General features: G+C 39.5%; 1 protein-coding gene across 1 annotated transcript; it reads right to left on the reverse strand.

The window, feature by feature from the left end:
* Window positions 1-11,441: 11,441 nt before the first annotated feature.
* LOC110223967 (vomeronasal type-1 receptor 3-like) lies at window positions 11,442-12,372 on the reverse strand. Its single transcript, XM_078148876.1, is given in 3 exon segments — window positions 11,442-11,488; window positions 11,491-11,883; window positions 11,886-12,372. Coding segments are annotated over 3 exon segments (927 nt in total).
* Between the last annotated feature and the right edge of the window lie 7,125 nt (window positions 12,373-19,497).

The following is a 19,497-nucleotide window of genomic DNA, read 5'->3' on the forward strand; positions in this document are numbered from 1 at the left end:
AATTCCATCTATAGCTTGAATTTTTCCCACTTGAGTTCTTAGAATCATAGATTTAGAGCTGGAAGAGATTGTAAAGACCCTTGAGTCTAATCCTTTCATTTTATAGATGAGGAAACACACAGAAAGATGAAATGATTTGCCCAGAGTTATATAGCTAGGGTCGGAAATTAGATTTGAACCCCTGTCTTCATGACTCTAGGTCTGGCATTGTTATTATTGTTCCCACACTGTATCCACTATACCATGTGACTACACCATGCTGCCTCTTTTATTATTTTATTTATGGAAAACTTTATATAAATGAAATAGTTGATATTATTTTTATAATTATGCCTATCTCCTGTAAGTTAAGAATTCTCCCCCTTCTATTGTTGTAAAAGGTACCTCGTCCCTTACCCTCTTGTTTTTTGATGATGTGACCTTTTAAATATTACTTAACTATTTAAATACTACATAAAGTCAGATATCCCTTTAGAGTTTATTGAGGGATATGCTATATAATGCAAATTTAATTTCTGCCCAAGTGCTTGATGGTTTCTCTAGAAGTTCTTTTCACGTAGGGGTTCTTCTGATGGGAGTTTTTCATCCCTCAGAACATGGAAGGACTTGGGAATCTGGGTGTCAATGCTAATCAGCATAAAGGGGCTGACTACTGGATAACACAGGGAGAGAAGGACAGTGACATTGATTACCCAGGTCCTAGATGTGATGTGAGAAGCCATATAAATAATCAAAGGGGAACTGACAGTGTTCAAGATGACAAAGCTGAGCACAAGCATCAGGATGACTTTGGTGGCTCTGGTCTCGGGGGGGGGACTCTGGGAGAGAGGCTGGTGATGAGTACACGCTGCATTTGTTGGTGATGCCTGTAGAGGACAAGCACCATGTAGCCACTTGAACAGGTCATAATACCCACAAAGGCCGCATCACAAACAGACTTCCAGACAACAATTTTTATGGTATTTGTGGTGTACAAATCAAAAGAGCTATAACCAATGTTCCATCTCACTTTCCTGCTGTTCTTTGGACTGGTCACATATACAAAGCAACATCTACCAGCAGATTGAAAAACCAAAAGAAGACGCAACAGGGAACGATGCCCTTTGGAGCTTTAGATTTGAGCTCTGCCCATACAGGACCATAGGGACTGATGGTGATGGCTTGGAAGGCACTCAGGAGGCAGGTGTTGCAGAGTGAGAGGCCCCGGGTCACTCTTATCAGGTAAGTTATGGTTTTACCTCCAATGAAATCGAGGGAGGATTTCAAGCTCCAAACCTCTAATATTCTAGGGATACCCCTGAAAAGAATCATCATGATGTTGACAAAGGCCAAGTGGATGACTATCAGACTTATAGGTTTTGTCCTGTGACCAGTGAAGAGTTTAAAACTGTATAGGTAAAGGAGAAAAGTATTTCCTAGCACTCCAAATAAAGTCAGATTCAGGTGCATAATCCCTAGGACTTTATCTTGAGAAATCATTCCTTAGACGTCTTGGGCAAAAGAACTGTTCTAATCCAAGAGACCTGGGGAGAATTGCAAGGGATTTGGACTGTGGCAGATTGAGACATTCAGTGAAGCCCCCCTTCCTCCTCACTTGCTATACAGGCCACATCAAACCTTCCCAGATGGTAGATCACAATTCAGCATCCATCAGACAACTCATTGGTTTGATACCAATAAATATTTACTGAATCTTAACTCTGTGTAATAAAAATTAAAACCTATTTTAACTAGAACTTTATCCTTTAGCAACCGCTGTTCTTGCAACTACTCTGTGAAGAGGGAATAGTCTTATCATCTTCACTTTACAGATATAGAAACTGAGGCCCATAAATATTAACTCATTTGCATATTTTAACATTTATTTAGTGTGAATGTCTGGCTTTCTGAGAGAGGTGAAACATGAGGATGGGAAGGATCTGAAAAGGGAGCAAGAAAATTCCAGGCATGGAAAAAATATTGCAGGTATAGAAGAAGAAATGAATATGACACAGTGGAAGAGAGTGAAGAGACTGGGTTGGCTAGAGGAGATGAAACATATTGCAGAAAAGTAGGAAATCAGGTTGGATATTTCAGAAGGCCCAGATGATAGAGGGGGCTGAGTGCCTGTTTGGGTTCTATGACTTTTAGCTGTCAGCGCTCTGTGGATTGTCAAAAGCTCAAAATAAGTGCCCAAGGAGGCAGTTCATTTTTAATGAGTTCTTTTGGTTTTCTTTCCAAAACTAGCTAGCTGTACTCTATGAGCACTGGTCCATTAGCCCTGGCCCATAATCTGCATACAAGTCTGTCTCCAAAGTTTGATTCCAAGTAGCCTCAGGAAAGGAAATAGAAAATGGTGGCCACCTCAAGGTGACTGGATCCCCCTCTAGGCTCCACTCATACATGCTCTTGCCATCGTGGTGACACCAGCTCCTGGTCAAGCCTGTCTTTTCCTCTTCCCTTTCCTGGGAACAGGTGTAGGATTTAGCCTCCTCACATCTATCCAGGGGCACTGGCTTATATCCATAGGGTCACCAATATCTTTTTTCTTTTGGGGGGCATGGTATATGGATCCAGAGACATTACAATAGCCAGCTCTTGATAATTTTTGGCTTTCTTGTTCTCTGAGCTGTTTTTTGTTACTCAAGGCCTGTAACAGACAGCTCTATACAGCTTTATCTAGCATGGTTCAGCAGGAAGGATGCCTGATTTGGAGACCCTTGGTTTGAATCCTAGCCTTATCAAGTGCTGCCTGTGAAATCTTGGGCAAGTCACCTACATTTCTAGGCCTCAGTTTCCTCATCTGCAAAATGAAGGGGCTGGACTCTAAGGTCTCTTCTAGTTTGATATCCATGATCTGTGAACCTCACTTACCATGGCTATTTCTACTTAGCCTTTTCTTGAAGGGTCATTCTGACATCATTGCTGGTTGCCCCACTAGCCTTTTTCTTGTGATTCTGCTATTTGGTGCAGAAGATTGAATATAAATGCTATGTCGACCCTGCACAAGGCTCTTATCCTCTTTCATCCTCAGTTTCCTTATCTGTAAAATAGGGATAATAGGAGCACTTAACTCACAGAGTTGTTGCAAGGGCCAAATGAGATAACACATAAAGTGCCCTGCAAACCTTAAAGCTACTATACATACACATTTATGTATAACATGTAAAGCTATGTAAATGCTAGCTAAATTAGGTCTATGGACAAACCAAAGCTTTCTTAGGGCTGTGGGAGGAACTAGACAGAAGAAGACGTCAGGTAGGGGATTGAGATTGTGGAAGAAGCAGACCATCTGGTGGCTTCCCATTTCAAGTATTATTTGTGCTAAGTAGATGGCACTAGGCAGTGTGCTGTAGTAGATGGAGGGTTATCCTTCGAGTCAGAAAGACCTGGGTTCAGATCCTGTCTCTGACACTATACAGGATGTGTTTCTCTGGGAAGGTCGATTAATGCCTCAGTGTTCCAGGCAAATCTTTAAGATTATAAATTGTAGAGCAGCTGCTGATCTTTGTTGCTGGAGGCAGTTTCCTTACTAAGAACTCCCCGCGTTGATAAAATCACTGGGCTATACCAGTTAGTTGTTTTTTCTCCCTCTCCTTATCTACTTAAGGCTATCAGTGGCTTTAAATATTAGCATATTGTGTCAGGCCCTGCTCACCTTGCTCAGAAGTTTTTGTGACCCTGTTTGCTGCTTAAGGGTCTTTTCAGTTGCTATTCAATTGTTTTTCAATGTGTCCCACTCTTTGTGATCCCATTTGCTGTTTTCTTGGCAAAGATACTGGAGTGATTTGCCATTTCCTTCTCCAGTTCATAGTACAAATGAGGAAACTGAGGCAAACAGGGGTTAAGTGACTTGCCCAGGGTCACACAGCTAGCAAATGTCTGAGGCCAGATTGAAACTCAGAAAGATGAGTCTTCTTGACTCCAAACCTGGCTCTAGGCACTTTGCTCCCTAGCTGCCCTCTAGGAGACTTAAGTTAGAAAATTCCTTGGCAGCATTACATAACAATATTTTCAAATGAAGAGACAATAATGTTTCATTGGGGTCTCTCGGCCAACGTCTGTCCCGGCTAACCTAGCCTACTCCAATTCAGGGACCCGTACCACCTGACTAGCTCTTGGGCAAACACAGACAACAATAACCCTAATTCCATTTTTAATCCTAATGATGTCTTTAAATGTCTAGCATAGTTCTTGGCTCATAGTAATTATTTAATAAGTATTTATTCACTCCCCCATTCCCCAAGGCCTACTTTGACTCACACAAGCAGAATGGATTGGTTGAGGGTGTTCTGCTTGGGATCACTCCGTGTTTTACCAATGGAACCAAAATGAATCCTATGTATCTTGGGAGCAGAGATAGACTAATACCTGGTATATAATAACTGCTTATTAACAGAATGATTGATTGAATTTGATCTGGAAGAGACCTTGAAAGCTTTCCAGTTCAATACCAGGGCCATGCTCTTGGGGAATGGAGCTGAAACCCCGCCTTCCTGTCTCAGCACCGAAGAAACAGACTTTTCCCACTGACCTTCTAAGTTGTCTTTGGCATTGGTGGATTGAGGAGTCTGGAAACCTCCACAGCTGCCCGCGATTCAGTCCTCTGAGGTCTGCTCCAGGTTTGCTGCGGCCTGCGCGCCCAGCCCGGCTCGATACACCTTTCTGATCAATCATCCAGGTTGTCTTGGGCTGGAAATTTGTTTCACTCTGTCTTTTTGTGGGTTCTGCTGCTTCAGAATTTGTTTAGAGCCATTTTTTATGAGTATTTGAAGGCGTTTGGGGGAGAGCTCAAGCAAGTCACTGCTTTCACTCTGCCATCTTGGCTCTGCCCCCTCCATGAACTTTTAAAAACTATTTTGATAATTTCATTTCAATAGGCTCTTTTTCCCTTTTAACTCTATGCATTTTTATACTTTTAAAGACAGGATTCTGAGCAGGAGTCCACAGGCTTTACCAGATTGGGAAAGGTATGTGACACAAAAAATAGTTAGGAAGTCCTTGTTTACCTAGAGGTGTGCAGACCAGATACATTAAATTTATTTCCATGCTTATTTATTTATTTATTTATTTAGGTTACATTTTAAGTTCTGAACTGTCTCCCTTATTCCTCACCTGCACTAGAGAAGGCTACCATTTGACACAGATTTATAAAAATATGTAAAAGCATACTATGCTTACTTCTATTTATTAGTTATTTCTCTGGAGGAAGACAGCATCTTCCTTTATAACTATTTCTATTTATTTTGATAAATATTTTCCTATGTCATGTAAGCATTTTTAAACACTCATTTTTAAAAAATTTTGAGTTCCAGATTCTTTCCTTCCATCCTGCCTGTACTCCACCACTTGTGGAGACAAGCGATATGGTATCGATAATACGTGTGAAGTCATGGAAAACATGTTTCCATACTAGCCCTATAGCAAAAGAAAACACACGCAAAAAACCTGAAAGAAAAATAAAGAAAAAATGTATACGTCAATGTGCACCCAGAGTTCATCAGTTCACTCTGGAGGTTGGTCCTTTGGAATTGTCTTAGATCATTTTCTTGATTAGAAAAATTAATTTTATGGTCGATCACCTTATATAATATTGCTATTACTGTGTACAACAGTCTCCTGGTTCTGCTCACTTCATTTTGCTTCTGTTTATATGAGTCTTCCCAGGTATTTCTGAAACCATCCTGCTCATCATTTTTTGGAGCTTTTTTTTTAAATTTTGTTTTTTTTAGGCAACTGAGGTTAAGTGACTTGCCCAGGGTCACACAGCTAGTAAGTGTCAAGTATTTGGTCTGAGGCTGGATTTGAACTCAGATCCTTCTGACTTCAAGGCCGGTGCTCTATCCACTGCACCACCTATCTGCCCCTCATCATTTTTTAAAGCATAATAATATTCCATGTGATGTACTCTGCATGTAAGTTAAAAAAGGTGACAATACACAGCCTCATTATACTCCTTTTCCAATCTCAAACCAATCAGTTGTTCCATGTTTGGTTCCAACTTTTGCTTCTTGGCCCACATGCAGGTTTCTCAGGAGACAAGTAAGATGATTTGGTACTCCCATCTCTTTGAGGACTTGCTACAGTCAAAGGCTTTAGGGTTGTCAATGAAGCCTTCCTTGTTTTCTCCATCATCCAGTGAATGTGATAATTTGGTCTCTAGTTCCTCTGACTCTTTGAAACCAGCCTGCTCTTCTGGTAATTCTCAGTTCACATATTGCTGAAGCCTAGCTTTTAGAATCTTAAGCATAACCGTGTTGGCATGTGAAATGAGCACAATTATTTGGTAATATGGATATTCTTTGGCATTGCCATTCTTTAGGATTGGGATATAAATGGATTTTTTCCAATCCAGTGGCTGCTATTGAGTTTTGCAAATTTGCTGGCATATTGAGTGCCATGGCGTCGTCGTCCTTTAGGATTACAAAGATCTCAGCTGGAATTCCTTAAATGTCTAGCAGAATTCACTTGTAAATCTATCTGGTCCTGGGGATTTTTATTTAGGGAGCTCATTGATGGCTCATTCAATTGCCTTTTCTAAGACAGGCTTATTAAGTATTCTATTTTCTCTTCTGTTAATCTGGGCAATTTATATTTTTGTAAATATGCATCCATTTCACTTAAATTTTCAGTTTGACTGGCACATAATTAAGCAAAATAACTCTTACTAATTGCTTTAATTACATCTTCTTGGTGCTGCATTCATGTTTTTCATTTTTGATACTGGTAATTTGGTTTTCTTTTTTTTTAAATCAAATTAGCCAACAATTTATTATTATTATTATTTAAAAAAAACAGCTCCTAGTTTTTATTAGTTCAATTTGTTAGTTCAATGGTTTTTTCTTTCAATTTTATGAACTTCTTTGATTTTAAGGATTTCCATTTTGGCTTTAATGGAGAATTTTTAATTTGTCCTTTTTCTAGTTTTTTTAGTTGCATATCCAATTTATTGATCTGTTCTTTCCCTCTTTTATTGATGTTCACAATTAGAGGTATGAAATTTTCCCTAACATTCCACAAATTTTGGCACATTTTCTAATTGTTGTCATTCTCTTTAATTAAATTAATTGTTTTTATGATTTGTTTTTTGACCCACTCATTCTTTGAGATTTAATTACTTAGTTTCCAATTAATCTCTGCTTCTTTGGTCCTTTATTGAATATAATGTATTATTGCACTGTGGTCTGAAAAGGGTGTGCTTAACATTCCTGCTTTTCTACCTTTGTGAGGTTTTTATACCCTAATACATGGTCAATTTTTATGAAGGTGCTATATATAGTTGAGAAAAAAGTATGCACCTTTCTATTCCCATTCAGTCATCTCTAGAGGTCTATAATAGCTAACTTTTCTAGGATTCTATTTATCTCATTAGCTTCTTTCTTATTTATTTCATGGTTAGATTTATCTAGCTCTGAGAGGGAAAAGTAAGGTTCCTCAACTAGTATAGTTTTACTATTTCCTTCTATAATTCATTTAACTTTTCCTTTAAGAATTTTGATGTATGTCCTTTGGTGCATATAGGTTTAGTACTGATATTCATTGTCTATAGTGCCTTTTAGCAGGATGTAGTTTCCCTGCTCATCTCTTTTAATTAAGTCTATATTTGCTTTTTCTTTGCCTGAGATAATAATTGCTAGTCCTATTTTTTTTTTTACTTCAGCTGCAGCATAACAGACTCTGCTCCAGCTCCTTACTTTAATTCTGTGTAGATGTGTTTGTGTCAAGTGTGTTTTATCTAAACCATGTATTGTTGGATTCTGTATTCTAATACATTCCGGTATCTGCTTCCATTTTATAGGTGAGTTCATCCCATTCCCATTTATGATTACTAGTTGTGCATTTCCTTCTATCATATTATGTTCTATTTATCTTTCTCTCTTCCTTTTTATCCTTTCCCACACTCTAAAGTCTATTTTACTTCTGACCACTGCCTTCCTTTATGCTCCCTGCCTTTTACCACCACCCTTCTCTTTCCTTTCAACTTCCCTATTGGGGAAGATAGATTTCTATATATAATTGTTTATATATAATTTTCCTTCTTTGAATGAATTTACATTAGATTGAGGTTCAAGTGCTGCCTGCCCCCCAATATTCTTTTCACTGAAAAAGATCTTCCTTCCATCTTCCTTCCTTCCTTCTTTTATGCAAGAAAATTTTCCCCATTCTAACTCTGCCTTCACTTTTCTCCCAGGGGATCCCTCTTTTTCACCCATCCATTTTTTTTTACACCATCTCAACATAATCAGCAGAATCCTTCTAAATTTTCTGATTATTATAAATTTCTTAGGAGTTAGTTGTATGTATCATCTTCCTATTTAGAAATGTAAACAGCTTAGTCTTATTGATTCTCATATAATTTCTTATTCATGTTTATGTTTTTATGCTTCTCTTGAGTCACGTATTTGAAACTCTAACTTTCTATTCAGCTCTGGTCTTTTCATCAGGAATACTGAAAAGTCCTCTATTTCATTAAATATTTATTTTTCTCCTTGAAAAATTATGCTTAATTTTGCTAGGTAGGTGATTCTTGGTTGTAGCCTTAGCTCTTCTACCTCCCAGAATATCATATTCCAAGTCCTCTGATCCCTTAATGTGGTAGCTGCTAAATCTTGTGTGATCCTGACCATGGTTCCACAGTATTTGAATGGTCTCTTTCTGGTCAGTTGAAGTATATTCTCTTTGACCTGAGAGCTCTTGCATTTGGCTGTAATATTCCTAGATGTTTTCATTTTGGAATCTTTTCTGGGTGATTGGTGAATTCTTTTGACTTGTATGTTATGCTCTGGTTCTAGAGTATTGGAGCACTTTTCCTTTATAATTTCTTAAAATTTGCTATCTAGCATCTTTCTTATATCATAGCTTTTAGGTAGACCGATAATTCTCAAACTATCTCTCCTTGCCCTAGCTTCCAGGTCCTATGAGATTTATCACATTTTCTTTTTTTTCATTCTTTTGACTTTTTTTTTTTGCCTCATGATGTCTTATTGGCTCCTAATTCTAATTTTTAAGGAAATTTTTTTTCCACTGAGCTTTTTTATCTCTTTTCCCATTTGGCTAATTCTGTTTTGTAAGCTGTTATTTTCTTAAATTTTTTGTGCTTCATTTACCAGCTGCTAACTGAGTTTTCATATTTTCCCCCTCACTCTCATTTCTTTATCTAAAGTTTTCTCTACCAATCTGATTTTGAAAATAACTTTTTAGTTCTTACAGGAATTCTTATTGGATTTGTGTCCAATGCACACTTTTTTTCTTTGAGACTTTGCTTGTATTTATTTTGGCATTATTATTCTCCTCTGAGTTTGTCTCTTGATTTTCTCTGTCATGATATCATCATTTCATAGTTAATTTCTTGTTTAGTTGTTTGCTCTTTTTCCCAGCCTATTTCTTGATTCTGTACTTTATGTTAAAGTTGGATTCTATTCCTGGTATGTGTGGAGGACTGCCATTGTCCTAGCTTCTGGCTTTTTTGTACTGCTGTTGTCAGAGATAGTTCTAGGGGCTTGGAATTTTTTGGTGCTTCCAAGGTGGTGTGATGTGGGAAGAAGTGTGGTCACTGGTCTCTGGGACTGTGCCTTGGTCCTTACCCATGAATAATCTCTGATACTTTGGGTGTGCAATCAATGCTGCTTTTCAGGATCTCTGCTCTCTTGGGACTGCAAGTGCTATTTCTCCTCAAAGTCCCTCACCCCTGATGTCTGAAAGTGATAAGGCTCCTTGGGACCCCTATTCCCTTTAGATGCCAGTGATACTGATTCTCAGGAGACCTGTACACTCTTGACCAAAAGTGCTCCACTCTACCCTTGAACGTTGACCTAGAAATGGGTGTAGGCAATGGAGTTGCCAAACAATGGTCAGTCCTATGTCTGATGCTGGCACAAGGGAGTCCCCTATAATCTCTTTCTCACTACTTAAAAAGTCTCCTTCCCAAATCTGGCTTGAGAGCTCCCAAAGCTGCTGCTGCTTCTTTAGCCCCTATCATGTCTCATCACTGTGTTTTTATCCATGTGGACTCCTGGCTAGCCACTGCCCCCCTTTCTCCGTGTCACAGATCTTTTCAACCTCCTAATTGATCTTGGGTTGGAAGAATATCTTACCCTGACCTTTATTGGCTCTGCCACTCCAGAATTCAATTTGAGGTGTCATTTTATAGTTGCTTGGAGGGAAATATTGGGAAAGTACAGTGAAGCATTTCCTTTATTTCGCCATTTTGGCTTTACTGCTGGAAGTCCCTCAATATTCAGTTTTTGAAGGCTCACTTTATGCCAGGTCCTGTCCTAGTCCTTGGTGATACAAAGACAAAAAAAGACATTTAACCAACTCAAGGAGGGAGCAGCTAGGTGGCGGAGTGGATACAGTACTGACCCTGAAGTCAGGAGGACCTGAGTTCAAATCTGGCCTCAGACCACACACTTGACACTTACTAGCTGTGTGACCCTGGGCAAGTCACTTAACCCCAATTGCCTAAAAAAAAAATAATATAACCTACTCAAAGAGCTTATGTTCTATTGTGGAGAAACCCCAAATTTACTCAGATAAATATATACAAAATTCATGCAGAGTACATGTGAAGTAATTATATTGTGCACATGCACATTTACATGTGAAAGCATAACATTTTGTGAATGCACACAGCATTCTTGTGGCCAAGAAAAATTCTTGTGGGATGAGCTACCTGAATTCTTCTTTGAAGGAAGCAAGGAAGGCTGTAAGGCAGAGTCAAGGAGAATGTACTTTCCAGTCCTGGGATATGCTAGAAAAAAGCAGAAACCTAACTATCTTGTAAGGAAAAAAACATTCAGGCCATTAGTTTGGACCTGGATTATATGATGGCAAATGATATGAGATTTGACTGGGAAGTGGGGCTGGAATCAGCTTGAGAAGGAATGTAGATTTCAAATTTAAAGGGATTTTTTTTTTACCCAGAATGCAATAGGGAACCAGTGGTGCTTTTGAGCAGGTGAGCACAGTTAAGACTGTGTCCTAAAAACATAAATTTGGCAACAGTTTGGCCAGTTCTATGGAGAAAGACTTGAGTCAGGGAGACAAATAAGAAGGGTGTTTCAAGAGTACCAGGTAAGGGGTGATAAGGGCCTGAACTAGAATGCGGGCCTTTGATGTGGAAGGAAGGGAATGCATAAGAAATGTTACCGATGTGGAATCCAGAAGACTTGGCAACTGATTTGTATATGAGAGGTGAGTGAATGAAGAAATGAAGATGGTTCTGAGCTTTGAAGCTTTAGATGACTGGTGGTGCCTTTGTGAGAATTCAGGAAGAAAAAAAGGTATAGGTTTTATTGGAAAGGTAAGACGTTTTGTTTGGGATCTAGGGTGCAGAGCTTCCTATGCCAACGTAGGGAGAGTCCTGTGAAGCAGAGTGTGCTGTGTATCCTGGAGAGAAAAGGAGTGGATGGCTTATTCCTCCTTTGTGCCCAATTCTTTTCCATTATCTCCAACAATTCTTATCAGCCAGAGAGTTCTTCCTGGCTGAACTTTTTCAAACCTAAGAGACACGCAAAGACCTGGACATTTGGGTATCAATGGAGATTAGCATAAAGGGGCTGACTATTGGATAAAACAGAGAGAGGACCACAGTGAAACGTATTCCCCAGTGTCTAGTTGCTTTAGCAGAAGTTATATAAATAATGAAAGGGGAACTGGCTAAGTTAAAGCGGACAAAGGTGACGACCAGCATCAGGATGGCTTTGGTGGCTCTGGTCTCAGGGGAAGCTCTGGGGGAGAGGCTGGTGCTGTGAAGGTGCTGGACTTGCTGGCTGTGTCTGTGCAGGACAAACACCATGTAGCCACTGGAGCAGATCATGAGACCCACAAACACAGCATCAACAACTGACTTTGAGATTAGAATTTGTATGGCATTTATGGCATGAAAGTTAAAAGAGCTGTGCCAATCCTCCATCTTCCATTACTACTGTTCCTTGTATCACTTATGTTTGCAGCCACTATGACATCTATTGGAATGTTGAAAATCCCACAGAATAAAGTGTAGGGAACAATATATTTGTAGGTCCTAGTTTTGATCTCTGCCCACATGAGGCTGTTAGGACAGATGGTGATGGCCTGGAAGACACTCAGGAGGCAAGTGGTGCTAAGGGAAACTCCCCGGGTCTCTCTTATGAGGTAAGTTAAGATTTTGTCCATCATGTCATCTAGGAAAGATCTCCATCCCCAAGTGGCTATTATTATGGGGATCCCTCTGAAAACAATCATCAGGGTATGAGCTAAAGCCAAGTTGATGATTATCAAGCTAATGAATCTGTTTCTGTGACCAGTGATGAACTTCAGGCTATGTAGGTAAAGGAGGAACACGTTTCCCAGGACTCCAAACAAAAGCACAGTCAAGTAGGCAATCTCCAGGTTTTCTTTATGAGAACTCATTTCTTAGGCATCTTGGAGAGTTTTGCTGTCAGATCCAAAGTCACCTGGGGAGAAACACAGGGAATGTGACTTTTCCAGAGAGAAGATTTCCCTATCACATTCTACAACCTACTCACCTCTTATACAATGAGTGGCAAACCTTCCCAGATAAGACATGTATTCAACTTAGCAACTCATAAATACTTATTAATCCTTTACTGCGTATCCCAGTAATATGTTACTTCTCAGATGTCTCCAAACCATGTCTTCTGCTTTCGGGTCATAATCATCACCTCCTTCCCACCAGTAGCTTGGATTGCCCCTGGGTGCATCAACCGTGATAGGTGAACTTTTGCCTTAACTTCCAGGACCCATGTCTCCAGGCCACTTCCCTTCTGTTGCTTCACTATGCCACTGAACATGTCCCTATCCCCCTTTCCATAATACTCCATTTGTTTTGTTCCTCCATCAGAACATAAACTCCTTGAGGGAAAGAACTGTCTTTCTTACTTTAATTCTTATCCCTAGTGCTTAGTAAAGCTCCTGGCATGTAGTAAGACCACTTGTATAGGTTTTTGTACAACTAGCATTGGGTGAGAATGGGCTTGGTTCATCCCTACCCTTTAATCAACAGTAACCAGAAAAAGGATTGAATTTGTTGTTAAAAAAAATCTCATCACAAATTACTCTTTTGTTACTTTCCTCTTTGTAAAGGGTGAAGGGGCAGAGAGTAAGAGGTGTAAGTACAGATGAAGGAAAATACAAAACCAACAATCATCACTGTGAAAGTAAATGGGATGAACTTCCTTATGAAAGAGAAGAGGACAGTACAATGTATAAGAAATCTTATTCGGACAATATATTATATATAAGAAATATCATTGATTTATAAACATTCACATAAAGGTAAAAGTAGAATCTATAACAAAGCTGCAGGTGACCTGAAGAAAACAATCACGTTTTCATGTAGCAATCATGATTTCAGAAAAAGCCATAGAAATAATAGAAATGATAAAAGAAGATATGCCAGGAAACAACATTGTTCTTTAAGATACAAAAAGCAAATTAATCACTTATATATTGTTATATATACATGAATTATATTTCCATATGTACTATACTTTCTCTCCGTGTCTCTCCACCTCTCTCTCTTATTACACACAGACACACGATGACAACTTCTAAGTATAAATGGAAAAACTAATCAAATTATAGGGAGGGGGGCAGCTAGGTGGTGCCATGGATAGAGCACCAGCCCTGAAGTCAGGAGTACCTGAGTTTAAATCCGGCCTCAGACCAAACACTTGACATTTACTAGCTGTGTGACCAAGGGCAAGTCACTTAACCCCAATTGCCTAAAAAAAATTGAAGGGAGAAATATAGAGTAAAAGTGGGAGACCTCATTTTTGAATATATTTGAAGAATGGATTCAAATTCATAAGAATAAGAGCTAATCCCCAATTAATAAATGGTTGAAGGATAGGAACAGGAATATATCTAAGGTATCAACTTATGTATTAACATGTGTTCAAATTTTTAAATATTAGCAAAATACATATTACAGCAATACTGAGATTCTCTCTTCCACCCTTGCCATTGGCAAATATGACAAAAAAGGAAAATTAAAAAATGTTCAAGGGAATGAGGGAAGATCTAGCCACTTTGGAAAGTACTTGTAAGCTTTGATAGTCACCAAACTGTCAGAAATACCACTGCCAAGCCAATACCACAAAGAGATTAAAATAAGAGGGAAAGAAAGGATTTCTACATATAGAAGTATTTCTAAGAGCTCTTTTTATAGTGTCAAAGAACTGGACACTAAGGGGGTGCCTCTAAATTGGGTAATAGCTGACCACAATTATGTATATGACTGTAATGGAATACTATCATTCTCTAAAAATGATGAAAAGGATAGTTTTAGAGCAATCTGGGAAGGCAGGTGTGATATGGGGTTAGCAAAACCACGAGACTAAATCATACAATAACAAAATACAAAGAGAAATAACTGAAAATTTAGGAACTCTGTTGCAAGGATCAGCTATGATTGCAGACAACTGAGGATGAACTATGATGGAGAGGTGAGGAAACCTTGATGAATAACTACACACACGTATGTATATGTATGTACGTATGTATATGTATACACACACTTTCAGACATGACCCATATGGGAATGTATTTTACTTAATTATGCTTCTTTATTACTCATGTTTTTTCTATTTTCTTTAACGCAAGTGATGAGATGGAGAAAATCAAAGTTTGCTAATTCAAAATAAAATAAAAATTAAAAGCCACAGTTGCAGACCTTAATGTATATACCACTTTCAAACAGACAAATCTAATGAAAAGATCAACAACAGAGAAGTTAAGGACCTGAATAGACATTAAGAAAAAAGTTAGAGATGTGACATCTCTGGTGATTATTGAATAGGAACAGAAAGTAGTTTAGGCCTTTCTCTGCTATGCATGGCACCCTAACGATAAGTAACCAGGTTTGGGGGCAAAATACCTCATAAAAAAATAACATCTAGCAATAATAGAGTGATAATAATGATAATTATAACAGCTCGATTTTCTATAGTGCTTTAAGAATTGTGAAACACTTTATGTAACTTACCTCATAACATCCTCATAATAACCTTCTGAAGTATATGCTATTATTATTATCCCCATTTTATAGATAAGGAAACTGAGGCCAAGAAAGGTTAAGTGATTTGCTTGTGCTCACATATTTGGGGAATATCTCAAGCAAGATTTGAATTCATGTCTCCCTGACTACAAGTTCAGTACTCTATCCATTGTACCATTCAAGTGGAACAAGAAAAATAGAAACAGACATAATGAAGTGCACCTTTTCGTGAGCCAGTTAATCAGCATTAATTAAGTGTCTATGTGTGCTACACAGTGTGCTGCATGCTAGGGATCAATAAAGGGCAAAGGCCAGTCCCTGATGTCAAGGAGCTGAAAGTCTAATGGGGGAGACACCCACCCACACCCACCCACACCCACTCTGTAGGAACAAACTGTATACAGGATAAATTGGAGATAATCAGCAGAACGAGGACACCAGAAGTAAGGGCAGTTGGGGAAAGTTTCCTGTAGAAGTTGAGGTTGTACTTGGGACTTGCAGGAGGCCAGGAGGTGGAGATGAGGAGAGAGAGGATCTCAGGCATGGGAGCCATCTCATGAAAGTGCCCAGAGCCTGGAGATGGAGTGGCCAGGGTCACTGGATTGAAGAATCTCTGAGAGGGTCTAAAGTGTAAGAATCCTGGCAATGTGGGAGGAGGGGTAAGGCTAGGCTCTAAAGGGCATTGAATGCCAAAGCATTTTATATTTGAGGTGAAATTGAAGTTTATTGAGCAGGGGTGGGGGTGACATGGGTGGACCTGAGGTTTAGAAAAATCAGTCCAGGGTCTGAGTGTAGATTGGCCTGGAGTCAGAAGAGTCATGTGGTCCTTTAAATCCTGCATTAGACAAAGACTAGCTGTGTGGGGAAGTCACTTCACCTCTCTCAGCCTCAGCTGTCTCATTTGTAAAATGGGGATGAAAATGACACCTGGATAAAATGAGTTAATATAGGTAAAGTGCTTTCCAAACCATAAATCACTATATAAATGCTAGCTGTTGTCAGTCATGGTAATTATTCAAGAACTGAGCTGTTTGTTGCCTGAAATCACACGTAGAACTGAGTATGAGCAGCACTAATGTTTATATCACCTGTTGTTTTTGACATTAGAGTTAGGGTTCCTATAAGCCTCTTCCCCACATTCCCTGCCACTAGGTTATGTCTGCAGGAGAGCTGGGATCTGGTCTGGTCTGAACCTTTATGGCTCCCCCAGGAAATAAACAAGGGCATGTAGACTGAGATCTCTGAATACTTTTAGGGTGCCCATGCCTATGGACAAAAGAAGGCTCTGTCAGGATCGTGGAATCAACCAGGCTGTAGAAGTCATCATTTGAAGGGCAGTGATGGGAGAAACAGGCCATCTGGTACTTCCTATTTTAAGTCATTGCTTTTGCTAAGTAGCTAGTGGTAGGCAGTGTGCTAGAGTGGAAAGAGATCTTTCCTTCGAGTCAGAAAAGTCCTGACTGACATCAAATAGCTTGTGTTTTTCTGGGCAGGTCAATGTCTCAGTGTTCCAGGTAAATCTATAAGATTATAAATTGAAGAACAGTTGCTGATCTGCATTGCTGGAGGTAGTTTCCTTACTGCGATCTCCTCACTTGCATAAAATCACATTTTATATAACCAATAAATGTTATATAAAAAAATCTCCTTAAGGAACGTGACTGGGATCAGTCTTAGCATCTTGTGTCAGGCCCCAAGCCCTCTGCTCAGGAGTTACACAGAATTGTACTGTATAACACATGATGAAATAGTTTTTGTGACCCTGTTTGCTCTTTAAGGAGCTTAGAGTCAGAAAACTCCTTGGCAGCATAATATGACCATGTTTTCAAATGAAGATACAGTAATATTTCACCAGGGTCCCTCAGCTACGGTCTGTCCCAGCCTGTTCCTATTCAGGCTCCCTAGCACCTGGATATGGAAGATTGAATAGATCTTGGGCAAACACTGACGATAATAACTCTAATTCCATTTCTACCTCTAATGTTATTTGTCCAATGCTTAGCACAGTTCCCAGAACATAGAAGGGACTTCATAAATGCTTATTTTCTTTCCCCATTTCTCACTCCCCTCACGGCCTCCTCTGACTCATGCAGGATTGGGTGGGCTGGATAGCTCAGGATCACTGTGTTGTCAGTGGCCCCCAAAAGTCTTTTCTGTCTCCAAAGTGCAGCCCAGTCTTAATACCTGACATAAAGTAAGTTCCCAATAATTGCCTCTTGATTGAATGATTTATTCATAGAGAAATGTGAGGTGCCATATTAAGGTTAGGTGGTGGAAAGTAGAATGCAGGGGTCTTGCCTCCCATACTTATCTCTAAACAGTCATGACCTCGAGCTCCTTCTGTGATGTCTTGAGATATGTAAACATATCACCTTCTCTCTCAGCTGAAAATAGCTAGATTAGAGCTCAGAACTCCTGTTCCTTCTGTGATGTCTTGAGATATATAGACATATTACCTTCTCTCTCAACTGAAAAGAGTTAGATTAGAACTCTGGAACTCCTGTTCCTTGGGAGGTGGTCCTGTTCAGTAACAAGAGCCCTTCCCTTCACCCAGATCATGAGGCAATGGTTGGCTGGGGCTGCTGCTGAGGCAGAATCCTCAATTATCTGGATTTAGCATTGAGATTTCTCCCTTCCCCCATCTCACACATACTCCATTGCCCTAGTCTAGAAGGGTAGGGTCCTGAGCAGGGAGACAATAGTGGACGAGGCCTAACCATGTCCCTGTGGCAGATATAATGACCTTCCTGTGTCCCAGAGACATAAATATTTCTCTTTAGGCAACTTTCCTGGAATTCCTGCCCCATCCCCACTACCCGGAGACCTGGGTGCCTGCTTTCTTTCTCATGCAAGGGAGTCTACCAGTTCCTGTCTCAGAGACAAAGAGACCTTCAGTCACTCACCACATTGTTCTCTGTTGCCAGGGCAGGGGGTAGACGTATGCCAATTGGTGTGTGAAAGTGCATGACATAGTCACTGCTAAAGCAGAAATTATAGGGAAAGGTGAATGTGACCTCATCTCCCCTAGGAGCTGAAATTATCATGTCATCTGCTGGAAAAGTGACATTGTTGGCTCAGGGAAATTGGGAGATTTCTGAGGAAGAGGAAGAAATTAACTTTTGTCTCAGGTGCAAATGTCCATTTACGATGACTGTGGGCTAATTAAAGTCTCCAAAAGAGCCTCTGTGATCTTTTTCTCTTCCTGTGGGGAGGGAAAGAGAACTTGAGAATTGGTAAGGATCATAGAGAAGAGGGAGGCAGAGATATGTGATTTCTGCTAACTGAGGACCCCAAAGTGTAGACTTTGTGCTTTTTGACAAAATTTTCTTGTGTGGATGCCACTGAGTCTTCCTCTTCTTCCCAATTCAACTATCTTCCTCTACAATTCTGGGTTCCTTTTAAGTTACTCTTTTCTAAGGCAAAGAAATTTAAGTTGAAACTTAGGTGCTTTCCTCTAGGACATGTTGGGAGTGTTTCCACTGGGATGATCAATCCTGATCACTTAGGAAGGTCTCAGTGTTCACATCCCTCAGACTGAGGGCAGGCAGTTCTGTCCTTTAGTGTAGTCAGAAAACTCAGAGTTTCCAGGTGTCCTCACATTCTCTTACGTGATTCAAGCCTTCAATTCCCCAGACCTTGTGTTTCAGATAAGGAAATTGTCTCTAAAGTTTTTCTGCTAGTTAACATTTTTCCTTCTCTTTTGGCCTCATTTGTTTTGCTGCTGCAAAATATTTTAATTTTATATCTTCCCTATTGCCCACTTCATCTTTTGTGATCTTCCCCACTCCTTGTTTGGTCATGATAACTTCTTCTACTCATCAATCTGAAGGGTAGTTTTGTCTTTCCTCCTTTGATTTGTATAAAACATGACCTTTTCTACCTGTCATTTATCCAGTTGAAACTTGTATTCTTGTATGTTGTGAGGTGTTGGCCTAAACCTCATTTCTGCCAAGGTGTTCTTTAGTTTTCTCAATAGTTTTTTCAAATAGCGAGTCCTTCTCCCAGTAAGTTGGGTCTTTTAATTGATCAAAACTAGGCTATTCATTAGCTTCTTTTGTTCTTTACCCATTCTGTTCCACTGATGGATCTCTCCAATTTTTAACCAAGGCCAAACCATTTTGATGGCTGCTGCTTTGTAAGTAGATGGCTGTTATTGAATTTAGACAACTCAGTGGTCCAATGAATAAGGTATTGTATTGCAATAATGTACCATTAAGGCCTGAGTTCAGATCAATTCTTAGATGCTTGCTAGCTGTGTGGCCTTGTGAAGGTCAATTGACTTTTACCTGCCTCAGTCTTCTTATCTGTTAAATGGGGATAATAATAGTACCTGTCTCTTCAGGTTGTTGTGAGGATAAAGTAAGGTAATAATTTTTGAGTACTTTCTAAATGTTAAAGGCCTATGTAAATGTTCATTATTATTATTATTATTGAAGTATAATTTGAATTCTAGTACTACTAGGCTGTTTCCCTGCCCACTTTTTTCTCCTTATTTTCCTAGAAATTCTTGACGTTTT

Source organism: Phascolarctos cinereus, unplaced genomic scaffold, assembly GCF_003287225.1.
Source record: "Phascolarctos cinereus isolate Bilbo 61053 unplaced genomic scaffold, phaCin_HiC Scaffold_9;HRSCAF=440, whole genome shotgun sequence".
In the NCBI taxonomy this organism is placed as follows: domain Eukaryota; kingdom Metazoa; phylum Chordata; class Mammalia; order Diprotodontia; family Phascolarctidae; genus Phascolarctos; species Phascolarctos cinereus.